Source organism: Ahaetulla prasina, chromosome 4, assembly GCF_028640845.1.
Source record: "Ahaetulla prasina isolate Xishuangbanna chromosome 4, ASM2864084v1, whole genome shotgun sequence".
NCBI lineage: Eukaryota > Metazoa > Chordata > Lepidosauria > Squamata > Colubridae > Ahaetulla > Ahaetulla prasina.
This window is the reverse complement of record NC_080542.1, coordinates 5,850,397-5,874,770: the sequence shown is the minus strand read 5'-3', so window position 1 is coordinate 5,874,770 and position 24,374 is coordinate 5,850,397. Positions and strand designations below refer to the sequence as shown.

Sequence of the window (24,374 nt, the reverse complement as noted above, 5' to 3'; positions counted from 1 at the left end):
AAAAAGAAAAAGGAGAGAGAAAAAAGGGGGGAGAGAAAGAGCAACAGAGAGAGAAAGAAAAAGGAGAGAGAAAAAGAGAAAAGAGAAAGAGAGGAAAGAAAGAAAGATGGGGAAAAAAGAAAGAATGAGAAAGACAGAGAGAGAGAGGGAGGGAGGGAGAGAGAGAAAGAAAAAGAGAAGAGAGGAGAAAGAAGGGGAGAGAAAGAAAGGGGGGAGAGAAAGAGAGGAAAGAAAGACAGGGAGAAAAGGAGAGAGAGAGAAAGAAAGGGGAGAGAAAGAGAGGAGAGAAGGAGAAAGAGGAGAGAGAAAGAAGGGGAGAGAAAGAGAGAGAGAAGGAGAAAGAGGAGAGAGAAAGAAAGGGGGGGAGAGAAAGAGAGGAGAGAAGGAGAAAGAGGAGAGAGAAAGAAAGAAAGACAGGGGAGAAAAAGAGAGAGATACAGAGAGAGAGAGAGGGAGGGAGGGAGAGAAAGAGAGGGAGAGAAAGAAAAAGAAGAGAGAAAAAGAGAAGAGAGAAGAAAGGGGGAGAGAAAGAAAGGTGGAAAGAAAGACAAGAGGGGAGAAAAAGGAGAAAGAGAGAGAGAGATAAGATACAGGGGGAGAGAGAGAGAGAGAGAGAGAGATGTGTTTCCAGCTATTTCTCCCCCCTGCTCCCCAAATCCCAAAGTGTTCCTCTTAAACTGAACCGAAGAAGCTTCTTAGATGAGAAGCGAAATGTTTTCAAGGGAAAAAAAAAAAAAAAACACCTTTGGGACAACCATGACTTTTGATGATAAGAGAATCCCCATAAACATTCCACTTAAAAATTTCCCCGAAAGGGCAGCTTACTTTAAAATTCTCTCTCTAAATTCCCTTTAAAAACCCGGACGCCGTTTTTTGGCATTGAGCAGCGTCCTGAACAAACCCAGACCATCTGGGCTCCTCGGTTTAGCATCCACTTTCTCGCCTTCAAAAGTACGGCTTGAGCACAGCCGGAATAGATGCGAAATGCTGATTTTTCTGGAAAGGCGAATATCTGGAGGAGACTCACTGTGACGTAGCAGTGCGATTTGATCTTGTCGATCCAAAAAGCGTCCTCGACCACGGTGCCTGTCCGGCCCAGCAGCTCCTTCAGTTGCCCCAGGGTGAAGGGCCTCACCTACCCGCGCGGACAAACATCCGAGGATTAAGAAAAGGCTCCCGATAGCAATAGCACTTAAGACTTATATACCCGCTTTTTAATTTCGATAATTCACGTTAATGACTGCAGCTAGGATTGTATTCGCACGACGTTGGGGGAAAAAATGGAAGAGATCCCTATGGATGCAAATGCGATTTAGGAAAATGTTAGAACGTGCGGAAATCAATAAGTTCACGCTTGAAATTAAAGAGAAGGAACCAATTGATAACTTATGGGAACTATTTTATCAATGGTTAAGAGAATAAATATGAAAAGTGGAAAAAAAGCAGAGGCGTGAAAGAGAGAAAATGTTTTAATAAAGTTAAGTAAGTTAAGGAGAGGACTGTTATAGCATTAGGTATGGTATATATTACTATTAGTATTAAGTTAAGAAGAGCTAAAATAGTATTTTTTTAAAATTTGAATTTATATCCCGCCCTTCTCCGAAGACTCAGGGCGGCTTACACTATGTTAAGCAATAGTCTTCATCCATTTGTATATAATATACAAAGTCAACTTTTTATTGCCCCCAACAATCTGGGTCCTCATTTTACCTACCTTATAAAGGATGGAAGGCTGAGTCAACCTTGGGCCTGGTGGGGCTTGAACTTGCAGTAACTGCAAGCAGCTGCTGTTAATAACAGACAGACTTAGTCTGTTGAGCCACCAGAGGCCCTTGTATGACTGTAAATATGTGCCAGCTCAGTAAGCTTGAACTGTCCAAGGAGCTGCTGATCCAGTTCTACAGAGGAATTATTGAGTTTACACCTCTATAACTGTCTGGTTCGGTTCTGCAACCCAACAAGACAGACACGGACTTCAGAGGATCGTTAGAACTGCAGAAAAAATAATTGCTACCAACCTGCCTTCCATGGAGGACCTGTATACCGCACGAGTCAAAAAGAGGGCTGGGAAAATATTTACAGACCCCCTCACATCCAGGACATAAACTGTTTCAACTCCTACCCTCAAAACGATACTATAGAGCACTGCACACCAGAACAACAAGACACAAGGACAGTTTTCCCCCCAATGCCATCAGTCTGCTAAACAAATTTGCTAAACAAATAATTCCCTCAACACTGTCAAACTATTCACTAAATCTGCACTACTATTAATCTTCTCATCGTTCCCATCACCCACCTTCTTCCACTTATGACTGTATGACTGTAACTTTGTTGCTTGTGTCCTTATGATTTATAGACTGTTTCCTAATGATTTGATTGCTTATTTGTACCTATCATTAATTATGACTAATGATTATGACTATCATTAAGTGTTGTACCTTATGATTCTTGATGAACGTATCTTTTCTTTTATGTACACTGCAAGCATATCCACCAAGACAAATTCCTTGTGTGTACAATAAAGAATTCTATTCTATTCTATTCTACTCCCTTCCCTTCCGTATTTTCTATTCTATTCTATTCTATTCTATTCTATTCTATTCTATTCTATTCTATTCTATTCTACTCCCTTCCCTTCCGTATTTTTTATTCTATTCCATTCCATTCCATATTTTCTATTCTATTCTATTCAATTCATATTTTCTATTCTATTCTATTCTATTCCATTTTTTCTATTTTTTTCTATTTTATTCTACTCCCTTCCCTTCCATATTTTTTATTCTATTCTATTCCATATTTTCTATTCTATTCTATTCTATTCTATTCTATTCTATTCTATTCTATTCTATTCTATTCCATATTTTCTATTCTATTCTATTCCATTCCATTTTTTCTATTTTATTCTATTCTACTCTACTCCCTTCCCTTCCGTATTTTCTATTTCTATTCTATTCTATATTTTCTATTCTATTCTATATTTTCTATTCTATTCTATTCCCTTCCGTATTTTTTATTCTATTCTATTCTATTCTATTCTATTCTATTCTATTCTATTCTATTCTATTCTATTCTATTCTATTCTATTCTATTCCATATTTTCTATTCTATTCTATTCTATTCCATATTTTCTATTCTATTCTATTCCATTTTTCTATTTTATTCTATTCTATTCTACCCCTTCCTTCCATATTTTTATTCTATTCTATTCCATATTTTCTATTCTATTCTATTCTATTCTATTCTATTCTATTCTATTCTATTTTATTCTATTCTATTCTATTCCATATTTTCTATTCTATTCTATTCCATTCCATTTTTCTATTTTATTCTATTCTACTCTACTCCCTTCCTTCCGTATTTTCTATTTCTATTCTATTCTATATTTTCTATTCTATTCTATATTTTCTATTCTATTCTATTCCCTTCCGTATTTTTTATTCTATTCTATTCTATTCTATTCTATTCTATTCTATTCTATTCTATTCTATTCTATTCTATTCTATTCTATTCCATATTTTCTATTCTATTCTATTCTATTCCATATTTTCTATTCTATTCTATTCCATTTTTCTATTTTATTCTATTCTATTCTACTCCCTTCCCTTCCATATTTTTTATTCTATTCTATTCTATTCTATTCCATATTTTCTATTCTATTCCATTCCATTTTTCTATTTTATTCTATTCTATTCTACTCCCCTTCCGTATTTTCTATTTCTATTCTATTCTATTCTATTCTATTCTATTCTATTCTATTCTACTCTACTCCCTTCCCTTCTGTATTTTTTATTCTATTCTATTCTATTCTACTCTACTCCCTTCCCTTCCGTATTTTCTATTTCTATTCTATTCTATTCTATTTTATTCCATTCCATTCCATATTTTCTATTCTATTCTATTCTATTCTATTCTATTCTATTCTATTCTATTCTATTCTATTCCATTCCATTCCATATTTTCTATTCCATTCCATTCCATTCCATTCCATTCCATTCCATTCCATATTTTCTATTCTATTCTATTCTATTCTATTCCATATTTTCTATTCTATTCTATTCTATGCCATTCCATTTTTTCTATTTTATTCTATTCTATTCTACTCTACTCCCTTCCCTTCCGTATTTTCTATTTCTATTTCATTCTATTCTATTCTATTCTATTCTATTCTATTCTATTCTATATTTTCTATTGTATTCTATTGTATTCTATTGTTATTGTATAAAATATTTGCACAAAATATTTGTACCCAGGCGACACACTGTTTAATGGAAGATGATATTTGAATTAAAATAAAATAAAAAAATTTGGACCCCCCAAAAAGGAGAGACTTATTTACATGCTTTACAACCCTCTCTAAGCGGTTTACAGAGTCAGCCTCTTGCCCCGCCCCCCCCAACAATCTGGGCCCTCATTTTACCGACCTCAGAAGGATGGAAGGCTGAGTCAACCTGGAGCCTGGTGAGATCTGAACTGCCAAACTGCAGGCAGGAGCCGCAGGAGCCTGCGGTACTGTACTCTTAACCACTGCGCCACCTGATGCCTCCAAAAAACCCCCCCGAAATGGATACAGCCCCTCCCCCCAAAAAGCACTCACCAGGTTGCAGATGTGAACGATACAGCTGACTTTGCCCCGTGGCGGGGAGGGGACCTGGGCCGTGCGGACGGGGTCGTCGATGGTTATGGAGACCCCGGAACGTTGCTGGCTGATGGACCGCCGGGTGAGCGTATCGCTCAGCGTGACTGCGGGGGCAAAGGGAGACAGAAGCCCACAGGTGAGTCTTACCTGTCGGGGGGGGGAGTGTCACTCGCTTCCCCCCCCTCTGCCGGTCGTCCCCCCCGTCCTGTTCTACCCACATACCTTTTTTGACTTCGTGCTCTACCGGGGGAGGCAGGACCACCGTCTCTACAGCTATAACGGGCACCGACTCCGGCTGCTCTTCCTCGTGGACCTTCTCTTCTTCCTCCTCTTCCTCTTCTTCCTCTCCTTGGCCATTCTCTTGCCCTTCGACGGGGACCACCTGGGAGGAAAGAGTGGGATAGAGTAGGGGTCGCCAACCTTTCGGATCTCAGGGACCACTAAATTCATCTCTAAATCCCACGGACCACTAATACGATCTGCCTAATGATTGGCTGGGTGGGTGGGTGTGGCTCAGTGGTCATGTGACTGGGTAGGTGTGGTCGACTCGATGTCACTCATGTCGAGGGGTGCCTTGCAGGCCTCTACTCGGCCCTCCCCTCCCAGCCACTCCTCGCCTCCGCATCCGGGCTCCTTAGGGCCCCAACAGGAAGCAGTTGCTGGAGCTAAGCAGCCACCGTAAGAAAGAGTTGGCCAAACAGCTGGCTCAGTTCAAATTGGATCTGACTGAGAAGGAGGCTCAACAGAAGCACCTCACTGAGGACTAGGAGCATAGGCTTTCCAAGCAGAGGGAAGACCTACGGGAGTGCAAGGCCAGGTACCGGCACCTGGAGGATGAGTGGGCTGAGATGGTCAGCCACTTCCAGGCCATGATGCTGTCCCACTGGAACGAGGCCCTCCGGCTCTTTGCCACCAGCAGCGCTTCCCTCCAGCCTTCACCCAAAGCCCCACACCAGGAGGCTGAAGCAGACCCCAAGTCGGAATTTCTGTCCCCCTCTGACCCACAAGAAGACCCCGAAGAGGGAGACTCTCTGCAGCAACACAAACGTTCATTGCACGTATCTGTCCCAGGGGCCGTAGTTTTGAGGACCCCCGATTTAGTGCCATATAAAAAAATGCAAATAGTTTTTCTGTGGACCACCAAAATTTTCTTGCGGACTACCAGTGGTCCACGGACCACCAGTTGGTGACCGCTGGGATAGAGGCAGAACTTGACAAAACGGCGGTTTGTGCAGGACCGTTTTTTTGTTTTTTTTTTGCTAAACCCAGTTTGTGGGGGACCCTTCCTCCCTGGCTTTTCTCGATCTGAAGATCTGCGTGTCGCAGATGAAGACGAGGAAGGATCTTCCTGCCCTTTTCGGTTCAAGGGGTATCAGAGAATGATAAGAATGTTCAATTGAGACTGTTCTGAAGGATTTCTAGACCTCATGACATGAGAAATACCAATGTTTTTTTGGGGGGAGGGAGGTCCTTGGGGCTCTTTAAACTCGGTTTTCTTTTTTATAATTGTCAATTTTTTATTTTATTCAGAAAATTGAAATTAAAAAAAAAATCTGAAAGGAAAAATAAATAAATCAAGAGACAAAACAAAACTAGGCAAGAACCTTTTAAAAAAATGTGAAAAAAGGCAATAGATAAAAGCGAACACTGACAAATGTAACAATAATTTCCTCCCTATATGATATATTTTTCTCTTTGGAGAAGAATTTTTCTTTCTCCAACGTGTATTTAACAAAATAACTGAGTTGGAAAGGGGACCAGCCCACTGCTCAAGCAGTGACGGTCTAGACCAGTGATGGCGAAACTTTTAGAGACCGAGTGCCCAAACTGCAACTCAAAACCCACTTATTTATCGCAAAGTGCCAACTCGGCAATTGAACCTGAATTTTTTTTATTTTTTTTATTTTTTATTTGCATTTACATCCCGCCCTTCTCCGAAGACTCAGGGCGGCTTACACTATGTTAGCAATAGTCTTCATTCTATTTGTATCTTTATATACAAAGTCAACTTATTGCCCCCAACAATCTTAGTTCCTCATTTTACCTACCTTATAAAGGATGGAAGGCTGAGTCAACCTTGGGCCTGGTGGGACTAGAACCTGCAGTAATTGCAGGCAGCTGCTAATAACAGACTGTCTTAGCAGGGTTTGATGACCTAAAATAATGATCAGCAACTGCAAGAGTTCAGCTAATTGTTCTACGAAAAATGTGATAAATGCACTTTTATGCCCCTTCGTTTTTTTTCCTGCTTTTGAAATATTATGGTTAGCAACAATATCATTTCTCTTTCTTTCCCTCTCTTTCCCCCCCCTCCCTTTTTCTTTCCCTCTTTCTCTCTTTCCCTCCCTCCTACGGGAGAAGCATGATGGAGCTACTGTGCATGTGCCCATAGAGGGCTCTGAGTATCACCTCTGGCACGCGGACCATAGGCTCGCCACCACTGGTCTATACCATTTCAGACAAATGGTTGCCCAATCTCTTCTTAAAAGTGATTTACCTAGAACTAAGAAGAAATTAAGGGACGGGGGTGGCTTAGTGGCTAAGGCACTGAGCTTGTCGATTGAAAGGTCGGCACTTCAGCGGTTCGAATCCCTAGTGCCGCGTAACTAGGTGAGCTCCTGTTACTTGTCCCAGCTTCTGCCAATCTAGCAGTTCGAAAGTAAAAAGGTAAAAAAAATGCAAGTAGAAAAAATAGGGACCAGCTTTGGTGGGAAGGTAACAGCGTTCGGTGCTGCTTCCCCGTTGAGTCATGCCGGCCACATGACCACGGAGACGTCTTCGGACAGCACTGTGTTTTTGGCTTTGAAACGGAGATGAGCACCGCCCCGTAGAGCCGGGAACGACTAGTACATACGTGCAAGGGGAAACTTTACCTTTAAGAAGGAATTTCCTGACAGTGAGAACAATGAATCAGTGGAACAACTTGCCTCCAGAATCGGTGAATGCTCCAACACTAGAAGTTTTTAAGAAGCGAAATGGTAAAGGGTTTCCTGCCTAAACTAGAAGGGGTCTGAACTAGACGACCTCCTTCCAACTCTCTATTTCTATTTCCATTCCATTTTTTCTAACTCCATGCTATTCTATTCTGTTCCGTTCCGTTCCGTTCCACTCCACTCCACCCTACCCTACAGCCTCCAGTGTTGGAGAGCACCTAGAACTTCTGGTGGCAAGCCGTTCCAGATTAATTGTCCTGTCAGGAAATTCCTCCTTAGTTCTAAGGTTGCTTCTCTCCTTGATTAGTTTCCATCCATTGTTTCTTGTCTTGTTTTTTGGTGCTTTGGAGAATATATATATATATAAGTCTCATTCGTCATCTTCAGGCTTCAGCTTCGTGCTTCTGGGAGCAATGCTTTCGTCACCTTCAGGCTTCAGCAATGCTTTCGTCATCTTCAGGCTTCAATTCGTCATCTTCAGGCTTCAGCTTCGTGCTTCTGGGAGCAATGCTTTCGTCATCTTCAGGCTTCAATTCGTCATCTTCAGGCTTCAGCTTCGTGCTTCTGGGAGCAATGTTTTGCTCCCAGAAGCACGAAGCTGAAGCCTGAAGATGACGAATGAGACTTCGTTGAAACGTCGCCAAGACACTTCCAATTTTACGCAGGAGAAAACCCGAATAACCAAAGACCTACATACAAACACCCGCGAAAACCTCAGAAAACAAATATATATATATGTATGTATGTATGTATGTATCAATTCCTGCCTCCTGCTTGTTACAGGAGCCTAGGTCAGAACATTGATAGTGTACTGTATACACAGAGTACATTATCAATATTCTGACCTAGACTCCTGTAACAAGCAGGAGGCAGGAATTAATCCAGGCAAAACCTCTTTTATTTACACAACTGTGAATTACATTCAATCACAGTCAGCAAGGCTTGTCCAAACAGTTTTTCAAAGGAATATTTCTCAGCACAGACCGTATCTCGTTTGGCAAGCTGCCAGCCGCAGTACAAGGCGAAACCTGGCACAGAATGAATGAATGATTTCTTGCAAAAGGCCACTATCCGTTTGCTCTTCTTTTGTTTCCCATGGGAGGGGCAAATCACCTCCAAGGAGTGGCTTTACTCCCGAGTCCACCCTGCTTTCTGAGTTGTTCTTGTCTTCTGGCAGCTCTGCGCATGCAGACACTGGGAATGGGCTCCAGCTGTTCCTCTGCCTCGCTGTTGTCTAGCTCCCTCTCTGCCTCCGATGCAGAGCCCTCGTCCGAGCTTTTCCTAGCCCCCAGGACTGGCCCAAGTTCAAATTCAAATCTTTATTGTCGCTGCACAACATACGTACAATGCGATTGGTTGAGCTCCCTCAGTGCACCCTCCCCCCCCCCAACACAATACAACTCACAGTGAAGACAGAAAATCTCTAACCCAATAAATTTCCACTCCAAGCTCCTCACTGTCTGACTCTGCTGCCAGCTCTGCTGGCTGCCGGCGGGCCACAACAACCAATTGATTCAATGGCGAATCCATAGAATTAATCCTATATTCTTTGGCGTTCCTAAGGTTTGATTACAGACGTTTCTCTTACCAAAGTACATAACGTCATCAGCGTAGCCAAATACCTTTTGCAAGACTAATTTTGGGCGGCCGGGGGGGTGGGGTGTCGTGTTCAAAAGAGGAGGATCTCCCTGCAGATGAAGAACCTGACAGCTACGCTCAGGTTTTAGGATATTTTTTAGTTTTTCCCAGCGTCTAAATCCGAGCACTGCCTTGGCCCTGACAATTAATATCTGCCTTAAAAAAAAATAAAAAAAGCCTTGAGCTTAATGATTTCATTTATGGGAGATTGGCCACTGATCACCCTGAAATCAATGGGAGAAGAGAGTGCAGTAAAAACGACGGAGTTGAATAAATCGGTCATCTGGCGTGCGTGCAGCTTCGTAGCTTGCCACGTCTCGCGCCCGAGTGCTGCTTCCGCCCTGGGACCGATTGGGAGCTGTTGTTGCCCCCCCCCCCCCGAGCACCAACCTGCGTGACCGTACGGCAGATCTTGAGCGCTTTCTCGTGAGCCGGCTCTTCCAAGTGGCGCTCGGCTTCGTCTTCGGAGATGCGGGAGTCGTCGGCATGAAGGTCCACCACGGCTTCCTGGCCTCCCGGCGGTGGCTTAATCTCCGGGATCAGGCTCTGGAGTAGGAGGAGGAGGAGGAAGGAGAAAAGCACATCAGGGTCTGATCTAGGCTGTCCCGGAGTCAACTTTTGATCCTGGCTAGCTGGTTACCTTGAGGGATTCGGTGGTGATGCTTATCGAAGGTTTCTTCTGGGTCGTGGCAGTGCTGGCGCCCCAGCGCCGTTTGCGCCCTGCCGGCTGGCTTCCTTCGGTGTCGCTGTTTGTGGCGACGGCCCCTTTGGCCACGGAGGACGCTAAAAGCAAGGGAGGGAGGAAAGGAGTTAAAAACCTGAGCAATTTTCTCAGGACACGGTTGGGGACAGCTTTGCTCTTGAGGTGGCTCGAGTGAGCGAGTCAATTCACGTGCACCCGCTTTTCCTAAGCCCCATGCCCTCTTCTGTATGATCTGCCAATACAGGTGGCTGACTTATGACCATAATTGCACCCAATTTCTGTTGCTAAGTGAGATAATTGAGTTTTACCTCATTTTACGACCTTTCTTAACACAGTTGGGGCAGCTTTGGTCTTGAGGGCCGGTGTGAGTGAGTCAGTTCACGTCCGCCCTCTTTCCCTAACCCCCATGCCTTCTTCTGCATGGTCTGCCAGTACAGTAGTCCTTGACTTACAACCACAATGGGGCCCAAAATTTCTGTTGCTAAGTGAGACAACTGAGTTTTGCTCCATTTTACGACCTTTCTTGCCCACAGCGGTTAAGTGAATTTCTGCAGTTTTTAAGTTAGTCAGATGACCATTAAGGGAATCTGACTTCCCACCATTGCTTGTCAGAAGGTCGCAAAAGAGGATCACGTGGTCCCGGGATGCTGCAACCGTCATAAATATGAACTGCTGGCCAAGTGCCCAAATGTTGATCAAGGTGACCATGGGGCTGCTGCAACGGTCGTGTGAACAAGGGTTGCAAGTCAGAAAAATGGTCGTAAGTTATTCTTTTTGAATGCTGCTGTAATTTCAGTCACTAAATGAATTATTGTAAGCTGAGGGCTATATATTGGGAGAGAAAAAAGAATTTAGTTCATTTTTTTTCAATCTCCACCTCTTTAAAATGGGTGGACTTCAACTCCCAGAATTCCCCAGCCAGCATAGCAAAGAATTCTGGGAGTTGAAGCCCACCCATCTTAAAGGGGCAGAGGTTGAGAAACACTGAGCTAGCCATTTCATCACAGCTGCCTTTATTATTACTACAGGTATTAAATGAACTATGCTTCTGCTACCCCAAAACTACGTACAGTAAGCTGGCCGAAGCAATTGGTGCAAAGGATACTTTACCAGGCGTATCTTTAAAAATAAAGAAATACGCATCCCATCCCATCAAATGCACACAGGGAATCCTCGAATTACAACTTCAATTGAGCCTAGAATTAGTCGTAAGTTGCGGTTAAAAGCAAGTCACTACGTGATTGTGCCTATAGTTACAACCTCCCCACCCCCCCTTTTTTTGCAGCGGTCGTTAAACGAAGCCATTACACTCGACGGGGAATTTTTTTACCTGGAAAGCGGAAGTAAATACTAGAAACCAGCCAAAAACAGGTCATGTGACCGCAGGATGTGGCCAACAGATATAAATGTGAGCTGGTACTCAAGTGTCCAAAAATTGCAGGTTGCAGTTCTTGCAAGAACCAGTTGGATCTAGTGGTTAAGGTGTTGACTCTGAAACCAGGGGACTGGGAGTTCTAGTCCTGCCTTAGGCAAGAAAGTTGGCTGGGTGACTCTGGGCCAATTACCAGGTGACTGGGAGTTCTAGTTCTGCCTTAGACAAGAAAGTTGGCTGGGTGACTCTGGGCCAATTACCAGGTGACTGGGAGTTCTAGTTCTGCCTTAGACAAGAAAGTTGGCTGGGTGACTCTGGGCCAATTACCAGGAGACTGGGAATTCTAGTTCCGTCTTAGGCATGAAAGGCGGCTGGGTGACTCTGGGACAATTACCAGGTGACTGGGAGTTCTAGTCCTGTCTTAGGCATGAAAGCAAACTGGGTGACTTTGCCCCAGTCTGCCTTTCCCAGTCCAACCCGCCTCACAGGGCTGTTGTGGAGAAAACAGGAGGAAGAAGGTAGGTTGGCTATTTTTTACTTATAAAAGTGGGCTAAAAATTTTAACAAGCAAGCACCTGCTGGGAAGGTCAGTTGTAACTGCAGCTGGTCACCAAGCAACTGGGCGTTAAGTGAGGACTACCTGTATTTCAGTGCATTAAATGTATAACCAGTGTACTTAATGTATTCAACTTAGTGTATTTAATGTAACTGCATATAGTGTGTATTTAATCACACTGGCCTCCACTCCGGGAATGTGACTTGAGCCTCACTCCCCAAAGCCAAGGCCCAGATGGGGCACCTCCCCACCCCATGAGTCCTTCACCCTTGACCCCGGCCTGCAATGGTAGCTATCAGATTAGCCAGCCTTGAGTGAGTGGGAGTGAAAATCACTCCTCAGTCAGTCTCTAACCTTGGCAAGTTTAAGACTTATGGACTTCAACTCCCACAATTCCTCAGCCAATCTGTAACCATGGCAACTTGTGGACTTCAACTCCCAGAATTCCTCAGTCTCCAATCTTGGCAAGTTTAAGACTTGTGGACTTCAACTCCCACAATGCCTCAGCCTGTCTCCAATCAAGGGAAGTTTAAGACTTGTGGACTTCAACTCCCATAATGCCTCAGCCAGTCTCCAACCAAGGCTTGTGGACTTCAACTCCCAGAATTCCTCAGCCAATCTGCAACCAAGGCAAGTTTAAGGCTTGTGGACTTCAACTCCCACAATGTCTCAGCCAGTCTGCAACCATGGCAACTTGTGGACTTCAACTCCCAGAATTCCTCAGTCTCCAATCTTGGCAAGTTTAAGACTTGTGGACTTCAACTCCCACAATGCCTCAGCCTGTCTCCAATCAAGGGAAGTTTAAGACTTGTGGACTTCAACTCCCATAATGCCTCAGCCAGTCTCCAACCAAGGCTTGTGGACTTCAACTCCCAGAATTCCTCAGCCAGTCTCCAACCAAGGCAAGTTTAAGGCTTGTGGACTTCAACTCCCACAAAGCCTCAGCCTGTCTCCAATCAAGGCAAGTTTAAGGCTTGTGGACTTCAACTCCCACAATGCCTCGGTCAGTCTCCAACCAAGTGGACTTCAACTCCCAGAACTCCTCAGCCAATCTGCAACCAAGGCAAGTTTAAGACTTATGGACTTCAACTCCCACAATGCCTCAGCCAGTCTGCAACCATGGCATCTTGTGGACTTCAACTCCCAGAATTCCTCAGCCAGCAATGCCGAGGCGAGGAATTCTGTGAGTTGAAGTTCACAAGTGTTACATTTGCCAAGTTTGGAGACTTTTGCTTTCAGGAGTGGGAGGTGGGACACCAGAGGACCTCCAACCCTCCTCCGATGTCTCACCAAAGTGAAAGTTGCGCTCAACGGGTGGACTGCCTTGCCCCTTTTACTTACAGACGACGGAGATCTTCCTCTTGAAGGCCTTGGGCTGAGCCGAACCCTGTGGAGAAAGGGAAGGAAGAAGGGAAGGGAAAGAAAGAGAGAGAGAGAGAGAAAGAAAGAGAGGGGGAGAAATGGGAGAAGGACAGACAAAAGAAAGAAAACCCCGTGTAGAGGGGGAAGTAAAGTCAGTATCGGGGTTTTGGAAAGCGGCCGTCGCATCTGAGGGACATCAAGGGGTGGGGGTGGGAGAGAAGGCCTAAATAATGGAGGGGCCCAGATGAAGTGTGGGAGGGGGAAAACGGGCAAAGGGGTGCCCGGCTGCCTCAGCAATGAAGTGGAGAGGGCAAAATCCTGCCTCCCTAATACTTGGGAGTGGGATTCCCTCATGAGGACTAGAAACCCTTTTAGAACATTCTCTATTTCAGGGGTCTCCAACCTTGGCAACTTTAAGCCTGGTGGACTTCAACTCCCAGAATTCCCCAGCCAGCAAAGCAAAGCTGGCTGGAGAATTCTGGGAGTTGAAGTCCTCCAGGCTTAAAGTTGCCAAGGTTGGAGACTCCTGCTCTATTTGGCCCTTCGGGAGGTCAAACAGGGGGGGAAAAAAAATAAAACACAAAAAACCATGTTCAAAAAGGGTTTCTAGTCCTCACGGGTACGAGAAATCGAACACGGTTCTGCGGGTTGGGGTTGTTTCCTTGCAGACGTCTCGTTGCCAAGCCAGGTAATGTCATCAGCGTTAGAAAGGAGAGAGGTTTTGCAGCATTATTAAGCGCACAGCTCAACCCTGAGCTGTAAATAATTCTCTTTTATAGGCGTAAACGTTTCTGGAGCTACAAGTTTGGAAATGTAATTGATTAAATCATCTATTTAAGACTAAATCATTTATTTAAGTCCCGCTAGTGACCAGTGGGTAAAACACACAGCTTTGTTAGTTGTGGCACCGAATCGAGGGAAAATGACCAGTTCTACTCAGATCCCCTTTTTATTCAGAAACACAACAGTTGATTTTCATTATTTTAGCAGTATTTTTAACTATCCTTTTCATAGATTTGCTTTGGAATGGTTTTAATAATAATAATTTTAAAAAAGACTTCCACGGTTGTATTTCCTGCTTTTCATAGTTTCTCCTCAGCGTTTCTTTACTTCTGTATTATGGAAAGAAAACTGGATGTTTTTAATGAAAATAAAAAATAAGGAAGCTGGAGTGACAGCGAAGGCTGAAGTCGGGGGAAGGCCCAAATCCTTGGGATTCAGCTGCATAGGACTACAGGTACCATTATCCTCAGCCAGCCTACCCTTTCCTGCACTGACTGGTAATGATGGGAATTGAAAGCCCACATAAATGTGGGGGAGACCCACTGCTAGCAATTCTTTAGTATATCCTGTTTCTTTTTTTAAATTGAAATGTTTTTGCACATACATACACACACACACACACACATTACACACACACACACACACACACACACACACATGCCTCCCACCGACCCATACGCTCTCACAGAGAGGGACTTCTCAGGGTGCCGTCCGCCAAGCAATGTCGGCTGGTGGCCCCCAGGGGAAGGTCCTTCTCTGTGGGGGCTCCCACACTCTGGAACGAACTTCCCCCGGGTTTACGCCAAATACCTGACCTTCGGACATTCCGTCGCGAACTGAAGACGCATCTTTTTATTTGTGCGGGGCTGTCTTAAATTGAATTTTATTTTTTATCAATTTTTAAACGGGGTTTTTAGTATGGGAATTTTTTAATTTTAGGCTAATTTAAATAAGTTTTTTAAATGGTATTTTAATCTGTATATTGTATTATTTTATCTTGCCTGTACACCGCCCTGAGTCCTTCGGGAGAAGGGCGGTATAAAAATCAAATAAATAAATAAATAAATAAATAGGTAGATAGATAGATATAAAAATAAATATATAACTAAAAATCCAGAAAGTGGGCAAAAATATTTCACATAGATACAGATAAATATACAGAGATAGATAGATAAGACAGATAGATAAACAAATAACTAAAAATCCAGAAAGCGGCCAAAAATATTTCACATAGATATAGATAAATATATAGAGATAGACAGATAGATAGATATAGATAAATAAACTAAAAATCCAGAAAGCAGGCAAAAATATTTCACATAGATATAGACAAATAGATAGAGATAGATATAAATAAATAAACTAAAAATCCAGAAAGCGGGCAAAAATATTTCAATTTAAAAAACAGAAACAGGATATACTAAAGAATTGCTAGCAGTGGGTTTTCCCTACATTTTATATGTGTGTGTGTGTGTGTGTAGGTCTTTGGTTATTCGGGTTTTCTCCCGCGTAAAATTGGAGGTGTCTTGGCGACGTTTGGATGGGGCGACGTTTGGATGGGGTTTCTTTTGTGCTCTGATTGGCTGGGGGGCCGGGCAGCAACGGGGCCGGGCAGCAGCGGTGCAGCTCACCAGCTCAAATCCCCCTGCAACTCAGACTAATCTGAGCACAACCAAGCCCCCACCCAAACAGGACACACCCCCATCCAATCAGAGCACAAAAAAACCCCCATCCAATCAGAGCAAAGCCAAGCTCCCACCCAATCAGTTCAAACCCCCACTAGCAGTTAAAAAGGAAGAAACAGCTGCAATCACACATTGCTCCCAGAAGCACGAAGCTGAAGCCTGAAGATGACGAATGAGACTTCGTCGAAACGTCGCCAAGAAACCTCCAATTTTACGCAGGAGAAAACCCGAATAACCAAAGACCTACATACAAACACCCACGAAAACCCCAGAATATATATATATTCTTTCAAATACGGCTTACTCATTTTGAAACAAGCCATCAAATGATGACGTCAGATTAGGTTTAAAAATTGGGCCTTTTCATTCCTCTGGCTATTTTGGAGAGATTTTACCCAGCTGTAGCATTTATTCAGCATTTATTCAGACATTCTTCAAGTAATCCTAATTAATCGTTCAGAGGTGGGAACTATGGCCCCTTTAAAGACTTGCGGACTTCAACTCCCAGAATTCCAGAGCCAGCATGGCTGACTCAGGAATTCTGGGAGCTAAATTCCACGAGTCATAAAAAGGCATAGTTCCTCACCCCTGAGTATACGTAGTCCTTGATTTAGAACAGTTCACTTAGTGACCGGTTACAAAAAAAAGGGACTTAGGACCGTTTTTCACACTTACGGCCGTTGCAGTCACGATGGTCACGTGACTTACATTCAAATGCTTGGCAACTGACTCCCAATTTATGACGGTCGCAGCGTCCCGGGGTCCCACGATCTCCTTTTTTGCGACCTTCCAATGAGCAAAATCCACGGGTCAACCCGATTCACTTAACGACCGTGTGACTTAACTGAACAACGGCAGCAACCATTCACTTAAAAACTGTGGCAAGTCGAAACACGGGGCAAAACTCACTTGATCCAATTTCTCACTCAGCAACGTAAGTGTTGGGCTCCGTTGCTGGTCATGAAGTCGAGGACTACCTGTGGATTGAAGGAGATACTTCCTGACACGTATTCCATCCCTTTTTAAAGAAGAGATTGGACAACCATTTGTCTGGAATGCGTGTAGGGGTCTCCTGCTTGAGGAGCCAACTCTTTTGTTATTCTTGACGGCTTGCACAATTCCTGATTTTTCCCCACCCTCAAGGAACTGTTCCTCTCCCACGCCAATTTTATAGACTCGCGCAAAACCAGGTGGGAAATTGAACCGGAAAATTCCGTCTGTCTCAGGCCAAATTATTTCCACTCCTGCCTGCCTCTGCTTTCTGGCAATGGTGGTTGGTTTTTTTTAGGGTGTGTGTGTGTCAAAGGAAGCATTTTGCAAATCGGACTATATGCTAATAAAGGAGAATATTTGTAGCTCGGGGTTGAAATCCATGGGCTTGAGCTTGGCTGGTTTCTAGATAGTCCTCGACTTACGGCCATAATTGAGCCAAAAATGTCCGCCGTTGAGACATGTGTTTAAGTGAGTTCTGCCCCGTTTTACGACCATTCTTGCTACAGTTGTTAAGGGAATCTAGGGTTTGGATTTGATTGAAATCAAGCCGATTTAAATCCTGATTTAAATCGGTAGTAAATAAAGGTTTGATTTAACATAACATAACATAACATAAGAGTTGGAAGGGACCTTGGAGGCCTTCTAGTCCAACCCCCTGCCCAGGCAGGAAACCCTACACCATCTCAGTCAGATGGTTATCCAACATTTTCTTAAAAATTTCCAGTGTTGGAGCATTCACAACTTCTGAAGGCAAGTCGTTCCACTTATTAATTGTTCTAAGTTTAAAGCCACTCGATTTAAATCGTAATTTTTTCAACAAGCAACTGTCATTTCTGCTGCGAAATTGTGCAAATGCCTCCATGCAGTGCATTTTACCTCAGCTTGCAGATTCATGGAGTGAGGGTTTTACCAAAAATGTAAATATCTGTTTTTTTTAAAAAAATATTTTGTAAAAAAGAATTGAACCCTGACGGAATCACGGCATTAGTTTAACTTGCTAACACGGTTCTGAGGTGAATCTGGTGAGTCCCTGTCGGAAGGTCACAAAAGAGGATCACGGTCAAAAATACGAGCAGTTGTCCAGCATCTGAATTATGATGCGATTACGAGGACGCTGCGAAGGTCGTAAATGTGAAAAATGGGTGTTAGGTCACTTTTTTTCCCCCCGGGCCGTCGTAACTTTCAATGGTCGTTAAAGGAACAGATGGGTCAGGTGACCTAGTTTTGGGTAATGAAACGTCCACAAGAAAGCAACCAAGCTAAACTCAGCCAACATACACAACAAAAGATTTGTGATCCATGAGGCTTTTCAGGGGTCTTATGCCGTTTCTTCGCACCAAGTTGGGGGGGGGGGGAAGGGGGGGGCACAGAGATATTTGCATTTCTGTAAAAAATATATTTCGCTCAGCTCCTCACTTTTGTGGCGGTTCTCCCTTTTTTGAACCCCCTTTTTTAATTTAGGATAGCCTCACTCTCCCCCCGAGCAGCGGGTTGGACTAGAACAGTGGTTCTCAACCTTTATAGTGCTGCGACCCCTTTAATACAATTCCCCACGATGTGGCGACCCCCAACCGTAAAATTATTTTCGTTTTGAATTTATCGCGCCTGAAGCCGTATTGGCTAGCGATCTGAACTGCTTGCGATTGCCTTGAGGACGGAGGCATTAAAGCGGAGACTCCTCCCCTATTAAGTTTATGGCGCCTGAAGCCAGATTAGGCTAGCGATTGGGAGTGATTGCAGCTGGCTTGAGAGGGAGACATCAGAGCAAAGATTTCTCTCTTTTTTAATTCATCGCGCCTGAAGCCGAATTCGGCTAGCGATTTGAAGAGCCTGCCGCTGGCTTGTGGAGTCAACCATTGGAGCGCGATTCTTCGACTCTCAAGTATACTTTCCATATTTCCAATGGTCTTAGGCGACCCCTGGCAAATCGTCATTCGACCCCCAACGGGGTCCCGACCCACAGGTTGAGAACCGCTGGACTAGAAGACCTCCAAGGTCCCTTCCAACTCGGCTATTCTCCACTTCATGGCTGAACAGCGGGTGTCCCTCGAAAGAGACAGGTGAATGGAAACCACGGGTCGCCCCAATGTCAACAGAGGGGTCACGCTGAACAAGGATTTGGGGAGGGGTGGGAGAGAAATGCACCTCCTGAGCCAATGTCCCAAGACTCCCCATCATTTAAGAAACAAAGAAAGCTGAGGAGGGGGGAAACCCCTCCATTTTAAACCGTTAACGGGACCCATCCATCCATCCGCCACCCCCCGCCCGCCTGGCCGTTCCAATTCTCCCTTTCTCTCTTTTTTCTATTTAAATTAAGAACACGAAAGAAAACAAGCCCAAAAAATAACAAAAAGAAAGAAAAGGAAAAAAAACTTTTTTTAAGAAGAAAAAAAAAAAGAAAAGAAAAAAGAAAAAGAAAAAAAAATTAGGACAAGCGCTCCAGGTACCCTCTCACACCTGGGGCAGGGTCTTCTGTTCAGCCAATCACACCTCAGTGTGTGTGCGCTGTATCTAGGCAACGGCTGGTCCAATCGGAACGAGCCCTCCCTGGCCTGAAAGGTGCGTGCTTGGTTGGGCTGGGTGACAAGAGAGGTGCTGATTGGTTGGCCGGTAGGTAGGTAGTAGGTAGGAACCTAGCGCTTGATTGGCTGGTGGTCGGAAGTCAAAGTGTCCCGGAAGAGAGAGGGCGAGACAGAAGTCACCCCCCCCACAAGGGCTGAAAGGGGGGGGGGGAACATCATGAGGATCAAGGCATCGTCAGTTCTCAGCAGGCGGCTGCGGACCGTCGGGACAGCAGGATGTAGCACTGTCCGGTTCGTGGCGGGGATTCTCTTTTTAAGTGGAAAGTGTCAGTGAAAACCAAAATTCACAAATCGGGGCAGACATCCCAACGACAAATGAAAACAGAATCTGACAGTCCTTGTTCTTTTTTGTTTTGGAAGAAATAACACACCGCAAAGGATGTCCTCGATATGGAAAGACTGCCGGGGTCTGTGGGACGCTCCACGCGCCAAGTCCTATTTAGGCAAGCCTTGGTGCCTCCCCAAAAAAGAAGCCACAAACAGGTCCTACGTGGGGCTGGTGGAGAAAGTGTGGGACTTGTGCGAGATGCCGCTGCTGACGGGTCGAAGACCTCTGCGTACCCGCAGCGTTACGGAAGGCAGAGGAACTTCTTCCCCACAAATTCTGGAGCCCGGTCTCAGGAATCAATAGGTGGAATGTTGGATCTGGTATCAATCTGGTTCCTAAGGATTTGGCGACGGGGGGGGGGGGACACTCCCCATTGGCGGATGGAAAAGTCACTCAGGTGCCGAAATTTCCCCCCAAATCAGGGAAGCCAGTGGGATTGTAAGAGCGATGGGATCGGTGACAAAGATCGGAAGAATTTGGATAGCTCTTCTCAGGGCAAGAAAGGTCCCGGGAATTCATCGTGCGAGGAAGCCTTCCTCGGGACGGTGAAGGAGATGTGGCTTCAAACTGCCTCGGGGAGGTGACGGAACAGGTTGACGTGTTGCGTGACTGTCTTTTGGACACCTCGTTCCGAAGGCTGGCCCGAGTTTTCACCAGGTGGCCTTCCAAAAGAGCTGCAGTTTTCCCGGACGTTGGCGATGAACAAGGAACCAGTTGAGGTGCACCATCAAGTTTTCGGAAGCACGACCCCCCCCCCGGAGCAGGTGGGACTCCGAGAGGCAGTTTCTCTCCACGGCTACGGATGTACAGAGGGTTTTCCGCCGAACGAAGGCAGAAAACAGTTCCAGGAAGGGCCAAGGAAGATCATCTCCAAAATCTCTTTTTTTTTTTCCTCCTCCAGTCCACCTTCACCGACGCCTGGCTGCGGCCTGCTCAAACGTGTCCACGCTCTCTCTCTCTCCGGTTTCTCTCTCTCACTCTCTCTCTCTCTTTCGCATTCCCAGTAGATTGATGCCTCTTTAAAACGGGGATCAGAACAAACGAGTCCAGAGGAGAATGTCAACGGGGGAGGAGGGGGTTGTGGGAAGCTATCTTAAGGGTGAGGGGAGAAGCAAGGCCTGTCCCTACCCACCCCTCTCTTCCTCAGCAGCACGGAAAAGCCAGGATCTGAGTCGTGAGTGCAAAATATGTACGTGCGGGCGCACAAATGTATTCAATCCCCCACTCCCCAGACCTCCCAGCCCCCTCCTATCACAAAACCCACTCAACCCCCCTCCCCTCTTTACACAACACAGGGGACAGAGGCCAAAGTATCAGCAATGGCCGAAGGGTAAACCAAATCTTTGCAATGGATCTATAGTAAACAACCATCACCACACACAAAAAATAATTAAGCATGCCAAAATGTGCTTGAGAGCAGGAATCCTGGTTTAAGGGACCGGCTGGAGGGCTGGGGATATTCCCTGCTTTGAAGAAACTCAAACCAATCTTGGCTTAAGGCAGGGAGGATGTAAGAAGCATCAGACTCAGAATATAGGTTTTGCCTCCGGACTGGACAAAAAAAATAAAACCATAACCACCAACACCCCCCCCCCCGGATTCTGAATTCTTGCATGTCAATATTGCAATATTTTCTCTTATTGGGATATAATTTGGCCCTAAATTGGGACATGAATGCAGGTGCTTTGCTAGCCAAGAAAAATTTAAAAAGGCAAGAAGTGGTTTTTTTCTCTCTCTCTCTGCTAGCCATTGGTGCAGTGCTTGTCAACCGTGGCCATTTTAAGACGTGTGGACTTCAACTCCCAGAATTCCCCAGCCAGCCGGCATGCTTTTCAGACGGTTCAATTTCAACTTCTCCAGAATTCTCCAGCCAGCTTGCTTTAAGGCGTGTGGACTTCAAATCCCAGAATTCCTCAGCCGGCATGACGGATTTCGACTTTTGAAGGCTTGAGGAATTCTGGGAGTTGAAGTCCCCCCCCCTGTCTTTTAAGCGACAACAGTTGAAAAACACGGCACCAAAGGCTGATTTTGCGTTTCTCCTCGTTCTCAGCCCGATAGGCCTCACGTATTTTCCAATTGCAGTGATTTTATTATGTAAAATTAAACGCGAGGGGGGAGAAATACGATTTCCCCCAAAGCACACCCAAATGGAAATTCTTAGGAAGCAGAATTGTACATTCTGGGGGGGGAAAAAATTAAAGGTGAATTGTGCTGCACCCACATTCCCCTGCCTACAAATGAGGTGTCACGCTTAGGAGCCAAGTCGCTAGTGGAAAGATTTTGATAGGGGTTGGGGGGCTTAGATCTCACCAAGCATTCTGAAACCCCCCCCCTCTTCCCGCCAGGCCTTTCCTCCCTTCCCATCGCACCTGCCCTCCATTGTAGTGATAAACGGCCCTTCATCTGCCCCAAGAAAACCCCATCCTCCCCAGCCGCTCAGATGGATGCCCCCTAGGGCCCCCCCCCGCCTCTATGCTGCTGAAGGGCGCCTCCCAACACACTACCTCTTTCTTCTCCTCGTCTTCAGGGCCCGCTTCGGGGCCCGGAGGCTCTGCGGAGGGCTGATCCTCGGGGCCGCCGGGCTCCAGGGCCTCATTCTCCGGCGGGGGTTCCGACAGCTCCATCGACATCGTCTGCTTCTCCTCGCTGCGTGAAAAAAAGAGGGGAGAGGCGATAATTGGAGTGGGGGAGGGAAAGGGGGACTGGGGAGTCGCGAGGGGACAAAGGGGTGCCTGGCTGTTATCGGGAAGGGCAGCCGCCTTTACAACAAGGGGTTTCTGGCCCCCCCCAGTCCCAAAAAAACCTCTGCCCCATAGCAGCCCCGACTTTCATTCACTTCCTGGCTACACGCTGCGGCCTTCCTTCGTCTCCTCCACTGCGGCCCATCTAAAGGTGACTTCTCCGTCCCCAAGCATCCTTGGAGTATGTTTTCCCCAATTTCGGAGTAACACCCCCCACACACACACATAACAAAACACAAGGGCTGCTCAAAGGGCTGGCTCCAAGCTCCCCACTCCCGTCCAAATGAGGGGTGGGGGAGGGTGAGCAGGTACCCAGGCCGGACCCCCTAAATGGCCAAGCCCCTTCCCCCAAACCACCCACCTGTACCTCCTTTCATGTCGCATATTCCATCCCCCGGTCATTTACACCAAAGCCTTCCCATCTCAGAGCCCACCCACCCACAACCCCATCATCTCGGCCGGGGCTCCGGGCCGCCTCCTCCTCGTCCTGGGGGCCCCCCTACTGTTGCTGGGGGGGGGGTAGGGGAAGGGCGGGGAGGAGGGGGTGACCGCCCAAGGGCCAGGAGCAGAAAAGCGGCAGCTAGAGAGGCAGAAAGAGGGAAGGAGAGTGGGGAGGGGGGGAAGCAGACACACACGTGCGGGATGGAAAGAGGGAGCGGGAAGGGAGGGGGAAGGAGGAGAAGAAGGAAAAAAATATCTCTGCAGAGAAAAGGGCAGGCGGTGGGGAAAAAAAGGAGGGGGGAGAAAAGGATGCGTGGCTGAGCCCTGGAGGAGGAGGAGGGGGAGGAGAATCTAGTGGAGAAAGCAGCGGAAAGCAGGCAAAGAACCTGGACTGGGGGAGGAGGATGGATAGATAGGTAGATAGATAGACAAGACAGATGGATGGATGGATGGGGAAAGGGAGATAGAAAAGGGGGAAGAGGAGAAAGTAGCTGAAAGGCAGGCACAGGACTAGACTCCTGGGTGGGTGGGGAGCAGAGAAAGATAGAAAGAGAAAGCGAGGGAGAGAGAGATGGGCAGAGGGAGGGGGCAGCAGGAAGGCAGGCAGAGGCTGGGATTCCTGGGGGAGAGGAGAGAGAGATTGGATGGAGAGAGAGAGAGAGAGAGAGAGAGAGATGGATGGATGGATGGATGGGAAGGAAGGGGGCAGAGAAGGAAGCAGCTAAAAAGCAGGCAGAGGCCGAGACTCCTGGGGAGAGGAAGAGATAGATAGATAGATAGATAGATAGATAGGGAGGGAGGGAGGGAGGAAGCAGCTGGAAAGCAGGCAGAGACCAGGATTCCTGGGGTGGGGTGGGGAAGAGATAGAGATTGGATGATGGATGGATGGATAGATGGATGGGAAGGAAGGGGGCAGCGAAGGAAGCAGCTGGAAGGCAGGCAGAGGCCAAGACTTGGGGAGGAGGGGAGAGAGAGAGAGAGAGAGAGAGAGAGAGATGGATGGGAAGGAGGAGTCAGAGGAGGAAGTAGCTGGAAAACAAGCAGAGGCCAGGACTCCTAGAGATTGATAAGTGATGGGGGATGGGGAAGAGATTGATAGAGATGGGGGAGAGATAGAGAGAGATGGGGAAGAGAAAGAGAGAGAGAGAGAGATGGGGAAAGAGATAAAGAGAGAGATGGGAGAAAGAGATTGATAGAGAGAGATGGGGAAAGAGATAGAGAGAGATGGGGAAAGAGACTGATAGAGAGAGATGGGGAAAGAAAGATTGATAAGAGATGGGGAAAGAGATAGAAATTGATAGAGATGGGGAAAGAGATAGAGATTGATAGAGAGAAGGGGAAGAGATAAGAGATAGAGAGAGATGGGGAAGAGATAGAGATGGGGACGGGGAGAGAGAAATAAGAGATTGGATGAAGATAGATGGATGGAAGGGAAGGAGGGGCAGAGGAGGAAGCAGCTGGAAGGCAGGCAGAAGACCCAGACTGGGCAAGGGGGGGAGGGGAGGGGAGAGAAAGGACGGAGGGAGGGAAGGAAGGAAAGGGAAACAGCCAGCCAAGCAAGCAAAGGGGAGGGGAGGAACCCCCGCAGTGAAAGTGGGAGACCTCCTGGGAAGAAGAA

General features: G+C 46.1%; 1 protein-coding gene across 3 annotated transcripts in view; it reads right to left on the bottom strand.

Annotated features, from left to right (window-relative positions):
• ACIN1 (apoptotic chromatin condensation inducer 1) overlaps positions 1 to 24,374 on the bottom strand; it is a 73,759-nt gene that overhangs the window by 5,158 nt on the left and 44,227 nt on the right. For all 3 annotated transcript variants that reach the window (XM_058183923.1, XM_058183922.1, XM_058183924.1), the window contains 7 exons: positions 22,079 to 22,220; positions 13,183 to 13,228; positions 9,851 to 9,993; positions 9,601 to 9,756; positions 4,862 to 5,021; positions 4,598 to 4,743; positions 1,028 to 1,135 (listed from right to left, as the gene is read on the bottom strand). In XM_058183923.1, the coding sequence (XP_058039906.1) occupies positions 1,028 to 1,135; positions 4,598 to 4,743; positions 4,862 to 5,021; positions 9,601 to 9,756; positions 9,851 to 9,993; positions 13,183 to 13,228; positions 22,079 to 22,220 (901 nt within the window). The remainder of the gene's footprint in view (positions 1 to 1,027; positions 1,136 to 4,597; positions 4,744 to 4,861; positions 5,022 to 9,600; positions 9,757 to 9,850; positions 9,994 to 13,182; positions 13,229 to 22,078; positions 22,221 to 24,374) is intronic.